Source organism: Bidens hawaiensis, unplaced genomic scaffold (assembly GCF_021521415.1).
Source record: "Bidens hawaiensis isolate Kalapana, Puna unplaced genomic scaffold, B.hawaiensis_p1.1 tig00016287_1, whole genome shotgun sequence".
Classification (NCBI taxonomy): domain Eukaryota; kingdom Viridiplantae; phylum Streptophyta; class Magnoliopsida; order Asterales; family Asteraceae; genus Bidens; species Bidens hawaiensis.
In genome coordinates, this window is record NW_027492493.1 from 420,701 (window position 1) to 434,787 (window position 14,087).

Below are 14,087 nucleotides of genomic sequence, written 5' to 3' on the forward strand. Positions count from 1 at the left end.
CAATTTTGTTGTCTGACTTTACATTACAGGACCACCATACAAACACACCTCTGGCAATCACACACTCATGGTTTAAAAAGGCTTTCCGAAGCACGCCTCGAGGCTTACGCCTCGGCAGCCTTGGTGGAAAAACGCATAAGAGGCTTAGCCTCATTAGGGTTTACTGAAGCCTAAGCCTCGACCTTTGCAAGGCGGTGAGGCTTAAGCCTCACTAGAAATATGCCAAAAAAAAATTTATTTTCTGGACTTTTTTTGTTTAGCCATTTAGTTAGTACACTTAATTAGTCGGCTAGCCCAACCTTTACTGTTTGTGGACTTAGAAAACATCATCATTTCACTGTATAATGGTTAGGGTTTAATTTGTGTGACTCCTTTCACAACGACATAGACACAAACAAAAAACTACTTTATGATGTCTGTTTTGTATTAGATTAGCGATTGAACTTTTTTATGATGTTTGTTTTATTATTAAATAAGGCTTTATAATATTCATTATGTTTATTTTATGTTAAAGTGTGATTTTTATAGATTATATATATTTATTTAAAAAATTTTAATCATGTTTCGAGGCTTACGCCTTTGTCCGCCTTACGCCTCGAGAGTCTGACGGAAAACGCTTCGAGGCTCGTTTCCACCTTTTTAAACCTTGCACACACTTGGTGAGCATACATACCATAAGCAGAGAATCACAAAAATTCCTGGTTGTTCAAAGCATGCATATGTATTTGACTAGCATGAAAACCCTGTTTTTTCTAGTTAACCACGTTCTAACGACTAAAAACTACGACCTCCAACAGTCAAAACCAAAGAATAATCACATATGTACATAATAAACATGTGTTGGAGGAACAAAATAATGAAGGAAGTCTGTCGGTCAGTCTTGTGAGGTGGTGGAATATTCAAAAAGCATACGCTTGGATGGAGCCGACTGTAAAAGAAGGCGTAATCTGCTCGTAAGCTGGTAGATTAATGTCCACTGCATGGCCATCTCTGAATCCTTCATCTGTCTCACAACAGACGCCTGCAACAAACAAACACCAAATCAAATAATGCCTATTTTTTTAATAAAATAATATATCCTTAGCAAACCTGAAGACGTTTCCCCAACTGGACTTCAACTTCTGTACCAAATGAAATATTGCTGGCTAATGATTTAAGTGGATCAACGGTTGGATCAACCGAAAGCAGGCTAGGTATCTGTGGTGCATACACAAGCCTCCATCTAGCATGTCCAAATTCACCTTTCCCTTCTATTCTTGGCATTAGTGTCTCAAGTGTTGCGGTTGCAAGCTTTTTAAACGCCAGTTGACCGTCACCTTCTAATATAGATTCCGCCAATTGACTTTCAAATACCCTAGCGGCCTTCCAACCAAAAACAATTAATGTTCACATTTCCAACCAACATATCATATATACTCAACCAAAAGTAAAATACCATACATATATATAGGATTAGGATCATGTGAGAACCATTTTAAAATTGAAAACTTTGAAAACCATTTTGGACCACAAAAAAAAAACGCGAAAATAAAAAAACCAAAAATTTTTATTTTTCATTCCGTTTTCATAAAAAAAGTAAAAAAAAAATTAAAAAAATATCGGTTTAACAAAATTATACACATATGTATAATACTTATTCTATTAATTTTATACATGTTTTTTTATACACATATGTACAATTAAGATAAATGATAATATACATATGTGTGTGTACATTATGTAAATCGAGATCAAAGACAATGATACATATGTGTATAATTAGGGGGTTTTTTTATGAAATCGAGATGAAAAATAATTTTTTTTGGTTTTTTTTACTTTTTAAAATTTTTCATTTTTTTTCGTTTTATACTTTTTTTTATAATTTATAAGGTTTAAGGGGTTTTTTGTGGCCCAAAATGTTCCTCAAAGCAAAAAGTTTTCTTAGGTACCTCACCCTATATATATATATAGGAGAAGGTTAACGTAAAAATAAAATTAACGTGCTAAACGTAAGAATCAAGTAGAGTAATTATATATATGCAAGTAGAGTAATTATGTGATTATATCAGATTATATCATAGAGTAATTACATAATTATGTGATTAACATAATTACTCTATGATGTAATTACATAATTACTCTACTTGCATATATATAATTACTCTACTTGATTCTCACGTTTAGCACGTTAATTTCATTTGTATTTGATCCGAACCCTATATATATATTTTCTACCCCTTTACATTATGTGGTTTGTTTATACCCTAATCTATGTTATAGACGGAAATTGTTTTATTTGTATATAATGCATGTATGCTAAAACTAAAAGCAAGAAAGTTAATATAATATTTTGAGAAAACTATTTGTCCATGAGTAATAATAAAAAATTAAGACAAACTTGGTAAACGTATTTTGTATATTGTATGTCAATAACTGATTACAATAGGGATATAAATACTAAATACATTAATATAATACATGCATATAATAAACTTAATTGTCTAATATTCCCCCACAAGCTAAGGTCGGGGAGCGACCAATAGCTTGGACCGTAATAAGAGAAACCGTTGTGAAGATAGCGGCTTGGTGAACACATCTTCTATCTGATCATTAGTAGAGATAAACTGAACTAAAAGCTTCCGTTGGGCAACCTTCTCTCTGACAAAGTGAAGATCAACTTCTACATGTTTTGTAGGTGCATGAAATACATGATTCGCAGAAAGACACGAAGCACCTAGATTATCACATCATAAAGTACGACTTAATCGGAATTCAAAGCTCTTGTAGAAATATTTGAAGCCAGGTTAGCTCAGCAATCGTATCAGCCAAGGCCTCGCATTCCGACTCAGTGGACGACCGAGAGAGTCCTTTGTTTTCGTGCATACCATGAAACTAGGTTGGAACCTAGATAAGTAGCATATCCCTCGGTGGATCGACGATCGTCCGAACAACCAGCCCAATCAGCATCAGAGAAAGCACCTAGAGAATTAAAAGCTGACTCGGTATAGGCATGAAGGAGTGTGCCAGAAGCATGTCCGAGCTGTAAGCCATAATCAGCAGTGCCTTGCAGGCAGCGAAAAATTCTTTTAACTACGGACCACTGATTATCAGTGAGAGAGTGTATAAATTGGCAGACTTTGTTAACTGCAAAAGCGATATCTGAATGGGACCAGGTAACATACTGAAGGGCACCCACTATCTGACGATATTCGACCAGATTGTCGAATGATGGACTATCATCAAGGGTGAGATTAGCATTAGTGGCCATAGGTGACGAAACCGGCTTAGCATTAGAAAGACCTGCCCGTTGAAGAAGTTTAAGAATGTATTTCTTTTGTAATAGAATCACGTCATGACCATGGTGAATAATTTCAATTCCCAGAAAATATGACATGTTGCCCATGTCCTGGACTGCAAAGGCATGTCTAAAACTATTAACTACTAAATCAATAGCATTATGGTTGTTACCTGTCAATATTATGTCATCAACATAGACCAGCATGTATAATAATGTGCCCTTGTTTGAATAAATGAACAATGAGGGATCTGTTTTAGAGCCCTAAAGTCCAAGAGCATAAGAGCATGAAGGGCCTTGAATAATCGATAATCGATGTAACCAGGCTCTAGGAGCCTGCTTCAATCCATATAAAGATTTGTGAAGAAGGCAAACGTGATCTGATTTTGTCGAGTCAACAAAACCCGGTAGTTGTTGCAGACCACTGGACGATATTCGACCAGATTGTCGAATGATGGACTATCATCAAGGGTGAGATTAGCATTAGTGGCCATAGGTGACGAAACCGGCTTAGCATTAGAAAGACCTGCCCGTTGAAGAAGTTTAAGAATGTATTTCTTTTGTAATAGAATCACGTCATGACCATGGTGAATAATTTCAATTCCCAGAAAATATGACATGTTGCCCATGTCCTGGACTGCAAAGGCATGTCTAAAACTATTAACTACTAAATCAATAGCATTATGGTTGTTACCTGTCAATATTATGTCATCAACATAGACCAGCATGTATAATAATGTGCCCTTGTTTGAATAAATGAACAATGAGGGATCTGTTTTAGAGCCCTAAAGTCCAAGAGCATAAGAGCATGAAGGGCCTTGAATAATCGATAATCGATGTAACCAGGCTCTAGGAGCCTGCTTCAATCCATATAAAGATTTGTGAAGAAGGCAAACGTGATCTGATTTTGTCAAGTCAACAAAACCCGGTAGTTGTTGCAGATAAACAGTTTCATTTAGATCACCATGTAAGAAGGCATTATGCACATCGAGTTGCCTTAAAGGCCATTTTTGTGTTACAGCTAGTGATAGAACAACACTAATAGTCGTCACTCTTCTGATAATCAATCCCCGGTTGTTACCGAAAAACCCTCAGCAACGAGGCGTGCTTTGTAACATTTGATAGCCCCTGTTTGGTCCCTTTTTAGTTTGTAAACCCACTTGCAATCGACTACATTAGCAATGGATACTCGCAGAACCAAAGACCACGTACCATTTCTCATTAAGGCCGAATGGCTTTACGCCAAAGAGGATCTTTGTTGGCAACAGTAAAGGTGGAATGTTCAGTTTCTAAAGGAACAACAGTTGTATGAAAGGAAAATGAAGATGGGTTAAAATTTGTTTTCTTGGGGTTTTGGTGTAAATCAGGAGGTCAAGTTCTAGGTGGAATTTGGGTCGGGTTGGTTGGAAGTGAATTAGAGGTGGAGGCATATCTAGGTCGGCGTTGATAAGTTTGTAGAGGTGAGGATGATGGTTGCAGGGCTATAGGTGTTTGGGGAGGAGTATTGGATAGTGGTTCATTGTAGGTCCATTGTAGGCCATAATGGATGGTGGAGAGGTTGGGTCAACTTAGATGGTGCGGTTTGCGAAGGTGGGGGGTTAGGGTAGAATGAGACATACAAGTTAACAAACGGCGGGTTTGGAATAACTGCGGGCTAATTACGAAAGGGAAAGTATTCTTCATTGAACCGAACATGTCGGTCAATGTATATTCGTTTGGAAATTGGGTCAAAGCAACGATACCGGTGGTGCGAAATGTTATATCCAAAAAACACACAAGGTGTGGATCGGAAGTCCAATTTGTGTTTATAAGGACGGAGGTGTGGATAGACTAGCAGCCAAAAACTCGAAGGAACGAGAAATCGGGTTTGTGTTTGAATACTAGCTCAAAAGGAGATGTGTTGGAATTAGCCCGAGATGGCATACGATTGATTAAGTAAACCAATATGACAAACGCAAAGTTCCAGAACCGTTGTGGCACATTGGATTGAGATAGTAAAGTAAGACCGGTTTTGACCACATGAAGTTGACGTCTTTCAACGATACCATTTTGTTCACTTGTATGTGGGGACAAGATAAGCGATGAATGATGCCCAAGGAAGAGAAGAATGTGGATGACCAAGTCTTTGATGCCATGTAGTTGAAGAAGCGCGAGTGGTTGAGAAAGCGACTTTTGGTAATGACTGAATCTTGGGAAGACTTATGGAATAGAGTCCACCGTTACCTGGACCCGTGAGGAGGGTAATGCATGTAGAATTGTCCTTCACAGCAAAGAAAGTAGAGTAAAATTCAAAAAAAACATCATTATCAAGACAATTTTTGAACAAAAAATAGATTCTTTTTAATTTCAAGAATATGAAGAATATTTTGAAGAGAGAAGGTTTTATTTGGTGAATAAAAAAGTGTGAGGTACCAACGTGAACGTGAAGGATGGGTAAACCATTATTGTTAGATTGTCCTTACCATTGTATGGTTCATCAGTATAGAAAACTGAGAAATCTGGTGTAGCATGGTAGTTGGAACTTGTGTTAGGAAGCCATGAGGTAGACACTTGTGAGCGAGAATCAGCATAGTTGGCAGATGGTTGGTTCACCCGAAAGGTAGAGGGATCACGATTAGGACACAGTGATGGAATGTGACCAATACCACATATGTTGCACGTTCCATAAATGGTGTTTTGGTTTGAGGCCCAACTGAATTGACTTTTGTTTCCTCCTTGATTACGATTATTGTTGTAGTTACCACGTCCTCCACGACGGTTGTTTTGCCCCCGCCCACGAGTATTACTTGGCCGAGTTTAGTAAATGTTGAAGAGCTTGCATTGTTTCAGGTGGAGGAACTGTTAGACCGAAGGTAGCAGTTAAGCTATTGCTAGTTGTAACGGTTGTGAATGCTTGAACGGGTGCAATATCTGGAATATTCTTATTGACCGTGAAGTCAAGATCAAACAGTAGTCCCTGAAGTTCTAAAAAGATTGTGGGAAATTGTCTTGCAAGGATATTGGTTTTTAAACTGTTGCATTCGTCCCGAAGACCTGAGATGACAAGTATGACCAACTCTTTTCCTTTCATTGGTTCACCAATATTGGCTAGGTGCCCTAGCAAGATAGGCTGAGTTAGTCTCCTCATCACCCTTCATGGCAATCTTAAGGAGTTGTGTTTTTAGGGTAAACTCCCTTGAGGAAATGTTGGGTGCATAAGCATTCTTAAGAGAATGCCATAAAACTCAAGAAGTAGTACCTTGAGCGTGTTGAAATGAAGCTTCTGAGATGGTCGATATCAACAGTACCCGGACATGAGCATCATTTGCCACCCATCTTGTGTAGTTAGGGTTTAGTTGCGGCTCTGCAAAGGTGCCCTCCTTGGCTTTTTAAGTTATTTGCTGGATTGTTTTTGATGGACAAGGAATGGTTCCGTCTATATAGCCAAATAAATTATTTGTAACAAGAAAAGGCTAAATCATAGCCTTCCAATATCCATAGTTTGTAGGTGACAGGGTAAAACTGAATTTGTGGGAATTGTGTGAAGTTTTCTCGGTGATATTAAAGGCAGCAAGAAGAGCCATTGGATCGATTTGTGGGTGGTGGTTTGATTTCCACCAAAGAGGAGGGGTGGTGCGGCAATATTAGGGTTAGAACCTAGGAGGTTCTGATACCAAGATAAACTTGGTAAACATATTTTGTATATTGTATGTCAATAACTGATTGCAATAGGATATAGATACTGAATACATTTACACTCTAGCAGTCTAGCACCTCTAATATAATACATGCATACAATAAACTTAATTGCCTAATACAATTCTACCCCTTTACATTATGTGGTTTGTTTATACCCTAACCTATGTTATAAATGAAAATTGTTTTATTTGTATATAATGCATGTATGCTAAAACATAAAGCAAGAAAGTTAAATATAATATTTTGAGAAAACTATTGTCAATTAGTAATAATAAAAATATTAAGTTCAAAAAAATATTTAACCTAAGAGTGGGTAAATGAAAAAAAAAATCTAAGTTAAAGAAAAATAATTTTCGTCAGAACGGTCATCTATGGAACTGTTTTTAATGAATAGGGTATATATGATATTCCAATTACCATGTATAGATAAATAAATAAAAATTTTAAGTTTTGCATGGGTATACATGATAACTACCTTGTAAAGGTATATATGATCATGTTAGTTTTGCATGGGTATATGTGATATTTTTAACAACTTTGTAAGGGTATACATGATATTTTAGCTACTTTGTAAGGGTATGCGTGATGTTTTACCTACTCTGTAAGGGTATATGTGATATTTTAATTACTTAGTAAGGGTAAATATGATAATTTTAGTTTTGCATATATATGATATTTTCAATGTTTGCAAGAGTATATATGAAACTGCCCCATAATAATAATATTACCTCGGAGGGTGAAAGAACGTCCTGTTCAACTGAACGTGTCGACGTTACAACCAAACTGTCCTGCCATTTGGTTGCTCGGCTTTGAATCCTGAACTGCCACTCGGATCCAACCAAAGCTAAATCCAACATTGGATCTAAACCATTATCTGCTTCAAATTTGGCAGTATTCAAATGCTCTCGCTTCAACCTCACCTAATTAATTAACATATAACTGTATTAATTAACAAAAAGAAGCGCACATTAACTTCAAGCACAGTACAAGTAAAGTCTAACCTGTGTTGCAACAAGGTTGACATCACCATTCTCAAACATTAAAACACCTTTCGGTTTTAATAACTTGGGGTCCGCCACACCATTCAATTCAAGCTCACCACTCACAGCAAAATTGAGGATTAGAGGATAAACTATCCTCAACTCGGGACCAAGAACCAGCTTTAAGTCAGTCAGCTGTATATCTAACTTCGGTTTACTATTTACATGTCCCGTTCCCTTTTTTACAACTACCACTTCAGCCTCTTTATCTAAACAAAGAATCATTAAAGGTTTAGGTTTCTTTAGCGTTGTATTTTAACGGGTTACATAATAAAAAAGCTAAAAACATTTATGCATGGAAACAAGACCTGAAGGTTGCTGAAATGATGTGTTTGATATCGTGGGTTTCAAATTTAAGAAACGCGAAACGTATTTTGATGCAACCACTTGATTGTATCCTCCAGTTGGCATGCTTGAAGTATCCGATGCTTCTCGGTTCATAGCAGCGCCTTTTTCGTGAGGTAAATAAGCTTCTCCGTGGCTCAACTTGATGTTTCCAGATATATTAGGCTGCAATATAGAACCCGTTATCTGCAACTCGGTGTCCACTTGACCACTAAAAAACCAAGGAAATTAAGTCAATGTTAGGCATTCAACTTATTAAACAATGTGGAAAGCATATTGTTACATGCCTTAACATATTCTTTGCTCTAACTTCCAAAACTTCACATTTCAAGTCAATTTTATCAGCAAGTGATGCTTCAGTTGTCCTTAACGGTAGGTTACCTTTTACTAACAGTTTGCCTTTTCTGCTAACCCTACTTTCCAAAGATCTGATGCATAACCTATTGGAATCCATGAGTATGATGCCTCCAAAGTGTGTTAGTGGTTTCCTAAGTATAGGTGAAGATATTGTTGCCCTGTGAAAAGATGCAGATCCATCAACAATCGGTTGTTCAACCGTACCTCTCACCTGTTATTAAATATCCACAAAAACAAACAAATGCTCTCATTAAAGAATTATATTATAGATAAAACATGTAGATCAGGTCTTGAGAAATTGCACAAAATGGTCCCTATAGTTTGACCATATTGCAAGTTTGGTCCATAGTCACAGAATCGCTCAGTATGCCGTGAATTTCGTATTAGTACGAAATGTACCGGGTCGGAATTCATTATCGTTCCGATCGTCGATTCAATTCACGAACCAAGAACAGAAGTCGTTGATTCAATCAGAGTCGGTACGCCGTTCCAATTATTAATGAAATCGAGGTTTATAGAGTTTGGGTCGCTGTTCCAATTAAACCTAAATTCGATTTGGGTTTTTCTTTTGTTCCAAATTTGGCAGGCCAAAAAATTAAGCGGGATTTCTGGAAGGAGACGTTCCAATACATAGACTCTTTGATCCCATCCCTAATTAATAGCTGTCACACTAATCAATTAAGCGCATAATTAATTTCTTTGTTCTTGATTTCTAGCAATAACTTGTATAAATTGGTTTCAATGGCATATATCGAACCGGACTATGTGGTACACCGTACCGGTTCGTACCGAAATGAACTTACCCCCTCCGTACCGAATTCGTCTTGCCTAGCGAACCGCATACCCGTACCAAAGCGTACCGTGATTTATGTGACTATGGTTTGGTCCTTGGATTGTAAAAGTTACAAACTTAGTCCAAACATTAGTGAGAGGGTTGTATGTTTAGTCCTCACAGTTAGTTTTTAGCGGAAAGGTTGATGTCATGTGCCATTCCTGTGAGGATAATTGTGTCTTTACAAATTTGGAAGGTTCGGTGCATAATCGGGGGTGATGAAGTCAACATTAGGAGTTCTGGAGTTTGAAAAGGTATTTTATTAGGGTTACAAATTTGAAAAGACACAATTACCTTCACATGAATGCCACATGACAACATTTTTCTAACAAAATTCCAGCTGGGACTTACGTTGGGGACTAAATGTGCAATCCTCTCAGAAATGTTGAGAATAACTTTGCAACTTTTTAAATCTAGTGACCAAACTTGCAATATGGTCAAACCACAATCCTTTCGTGCAATTATGTTAGGTCTAAAAACAAGTAACAACCTGAAGCATAACTTCAGCACTCCCGTTGAGCCAGTTAGCATACGGAGACAAAGCGGTTAACAACATCATACCACCATCTTTAACATCAGCATCAACCCTAACTTCACCAACATCTAGCACGTTCCAGTGTAAACCTTTAAGCGACTCAGCCAACTTAGTATCCCAACCTTGTTCATTCCAAGATGCTGCTTTCTTGTCATCGTTTTTACCTTTAGCCCCCCATGGAGCCCAACTCGCTTCTTCATTTTTTTTATCATCTTTTTCAATACTTTCTTCATCTTGTACCATCAAAATATTAAGAGGCACGCTTCCTTGAACGTGCACATCACCGTTTTGTATAATGGGTTCAAACTTTGCATTAAACAGAAACCGACTAGTCGATGTCAAAGATGCAACAATTTCAGCCCGACCAAGATCAATGCCTCCAATGGCACCATCAAGGAGTCTTACTTGCACATCACATTCAGGTTTGTTAAGACTTCCTCTAAGATCACCTTCCATGTAAAGTATGCCTTTTATTGGTGCTAAAATTTGCCTCAATGAATGAACAGCGCCTTCGTTTGCAGATGATTCAAGAACCTGGACTAGAGTAGGCACTAGACTGACAGGAAAATTGAGAACCGCAAAATGCAAATTGGTTTTTGGGCCAAACAAAGTTCCATCAGCATGGATTGTAGCATTGTCTCTTAGAATGAACATTTTCTCGAGGCGTAAGCCGTCATCATTGCTGTACGCACCTGCTGCTAAGACGCGTTGAGTTTTATAAGCTCCCCACTCCCATTCCTCCCCTTGAAAATCAAATTCTGCCTGCACATTTCAAAGAAGATTATACATTTGCAGACAACCTAAAGTATATATCAGTGTTACTACTACTATAGTACTAAAGTGCTAACTGTGAGAATTAAGTAGTGTAATTATGTAAATACATAGTAGTGTAATTACACTACACTATAATTACACTATTTTGTATATAATTACACTACTTGATTCTCACAGTTAGCACGTTAATTTAATTTGTATTTGATCCAAACTCATTCTATATATAAATATACACACACACATACATATAGGGTAGAGTTATGCTATAAATCCAATTGTGACGAAAACGTGTGCCACGTACTCCAGGGGTGGGGGTAAGTGCATAAAACAAAACATGCCAGTGAAGCCACAATACTGATGCACTGCTGTTCGGACATAGTTAACCACACTTAAAAAAATAAATAAATAAATAAATAAGCACTTTATAATATTATAAGAGTACTATAGTCAGATTAAAGGTTAAAAAATGCTCGACGTATTGTAAAATTAAAAAAAAATGTCTAAGAAAATGGTGGGAAAAAATAAGTCATATTGGTGACTATCGCCCTTTTACCCATGCCAAAACTAAAGCATAGTGGTTGTCCATGTGACACTACTAATCTTGGCCATCAATTATCCTTGATTAATGGTAATCAATAAGCTTTCTAACAGAACCCAAAGCTATATTGCTGTATACACAGACACATAATAAATACAGACCAGCGGACAGCTTAAAGATATTATCTCAGTCCAACAGTTGCAAAGTATAAATTGGCAAACATTTAACTATTATGTGACTAATAATAAAAGTAAAGGAGTCTCAAGGATCAAAATCCATAATACAAATATTATATGGGAAATGCAAAATTGAAAGCATAGAAAATTGTTTTGGAACAACTGAAAAGGGTAATTGTGGCATTTGGAAGGGCAGGGTATACTATCTAGAGATAACCATGTAAGAACGAATCAATAAGCAAGAAGATATAAAAAGTTCTTTCTTGTAACATAACTAAGCATTATACATGAACATAAATACATGATATATGTACCATTGTGTCGCCATTGCCTCCACCACTTGCATCTAAAGATCCACCCCAACGACCTTTTAGCTCGGCTAACCCTGGCAGACTTAATTCTTCCAGAATAACTTCATCTGTTGGAGTTGAATGCCCACGGATTTCCTACAAGTGAAATCATATTTCATGTATTAATACTGTTCAAGAACAAAATGAATGCAATAAGAATTTGTGAATAGTAAATTACTAATTCTGGTTGCAAATAATTACCTCAAGAAGCTTCTGGAGACTTCCGGCCCCAACCCCAACTGCTTGTATGCTTTGCATAAACAGATCCTACCAATTGGTTGACAACAATAGAAGATAAATATCTAATAACAAAATATGGTTCAAATTCATTGATAAATTAGGGTTGACCCTTGATCTGTACTGAAGAGCTGGATCAGTAGTTCGAGAAACAAGCCTAGCAAGTGGAAGCATCTCAGCAATTTCAGCACGAGGGACCTCAAGCCTCATTCTCCAACAACCCATTGAAGATATCACACTCCCGAGATCACTCCCTCTTCTTCCTCTTTCTTTTTTCCCGTCTCGTGAACCAGGCAATACATATTCACCTTGAAGCTCGTATTGGCTATTGCTTTGTTTCAAAGCAGCCTTTTCAACAGTTATTTGCATAATTATCAACCAACTCAGTTTTTCATATTTCCATATACACAATTTTATCCATGAAATCAGCAACGTGGACTTTTAAGTAAGTTTCTATATGCTATTTTTATTTTCTTTATTTATATTTTTTCGTAAAGTCAGTTCTCAGAAGTTGGGCTGCTGATACATTAACCTCAGGTGATAAAAAGGGGTATTTAAAATTATCATATTTCTACCTTATTTGGGATTTCATCACCTAAATCTGGTCAACTATTATTATTCTTGTAACCACCGCAAGCACCACCACCGCAACCCTCTTGAGCTGCCGGTGCTGTCATTTGTTTTTCCGACGCGCCGCCGCCATTTTCGAAGAGCTGCAGCCACCGGAATTCATTTGTTTGCTGCTACCACTGGTGCGTGCTGCCACTCCTGTCCGCCGATCTCACAGCTTGCCGGATCTGCTGTCGCGCCGCCTCCTGCCGCTGCGTCACCACCCACGGCCGCCGTAAAAGTCGCCGGAATTGTTGGTTCACCTTGTTGGGTTGTCTAGCTCGATTCGTTATATCTCGGTGTTCTCCCGGTTGAGCTGTATCTGCCTTCATCATCTTCACGGTATACTCGTTCCTTTCTCACTATTATTATTATTATTAGTATTATTATTATTATCATTAGAACATACGTGATCCGGATCTTTAGAGTTTATTTTCATTTTAAGATCTCTTGACTATTATTGTTATTGCTACACACTATTATTATTATTATTAGTTTTTGTTACTATTATTATTATTATTATTGATTTGGTGTTCTATTGCTTGTGTTTGTGTGATTAGTTGCTACCATAGAGCGTAGGAACCATGACTATTACTTGAGACCATGTCCTGAAACGAGGGGTGTAGGAAAGAGTAAAGATAGGGAGCGTATATTGCGTTTGGCTTCTTGGAATGTAGGAACATTAAATGGTAAGTTGCTAGAATTGGTAGATGTGCTTAAAAGACGTAGGGTTCAGATAGCATGCCTCCAGGAGACTAAGTGGAAAGGACATAGAGGGGCTGAGTGTAATGGGTATAAGCTGTGGTACTCAGGGTCTGATGGAGCTAGGAATGGAGTGGGGTTTCTAGTGGCTAAGGAAATACACACTAGTGTGGTGGAGGTGATAAGACATAATAACAGGATTATGGTGTTGAAATTAGTACTAGGAGAGGAAGTAGTGGCAGTAGTCTCCGCCTACGCGCCTCATGTAGGCCTAGGGGATCAGGAAAAGAGAGAATTTTGGGATTGCCTAGACACAGTGGTAGGGGGCATACCTAGGGGGGAGAGGATTTGCATAGGAGGTGATTTTAATGGACACATTGGTAAGGCTAACGATGGTTTTCAAGCCGTTCATGGGGGTTTCGGTTTTGGTGATAGGAATGAGACCGGAACAGATCTGCTAGAGTTTGATGTGGCACATGACCTAGGTATTATAAATTCTTTTTTTACGAAACAAGATTCTCATTTAATCACTTTTAGCAGTGGCGGACGCGACACGCAAATTGACTACCTTTTGATGAGGCAAGGAGACCGACGGTGGTGGAAGGACTGCAAAGTCATACCTGGGGAGGCAGTTGTGACT

At 37.7% G+C, this 14,087-nt stretch overlaps 1 protein-coding gene across 1 annotated transcript in view; it reads right to left on the reverse strand.

Moving 5' to 3' along the window:
- Positions 1 to 761: 761 nt before the first annotated feature.
- LOC143551273 (protein TIC236, chloroplastic-like) overlaps positions 762 to 14,087 on the reverse strand; it is a 34,600-nt gene continuing 21,274 nt past the window's right edge. Inside the window, 10 exon segments of the mRNA XM_077041741.1 lie at positions 762 to 1,021; positions 1,090 to 1,362; positions 7,681 to 7,872; positions 7,954 to 8,201; positions 8,301 to 8,548; positions 8,625 to 8,905; positions 10,017 to 10,823; positions 11,864 to 11,995; positions 12,101 to 12,166; positions 12,248 to 12,500. Coding sequence (XP_076897856.1) covers positions 875 to 1,021; positions 1,090 to 1,362; positions 7,681 to 7,872; positions 7,954 to 8,201; positions 8,301 to 8,548; positions 8,625 to 8,905; positions 10,017 to 10,823; positions 11,864 to 11,995; positions 12,101 to 12,166; positions 12,248 to 12,500 — 2,647 coding nt within the window. The 3' untranslated portion in view covers positions 762 to 874.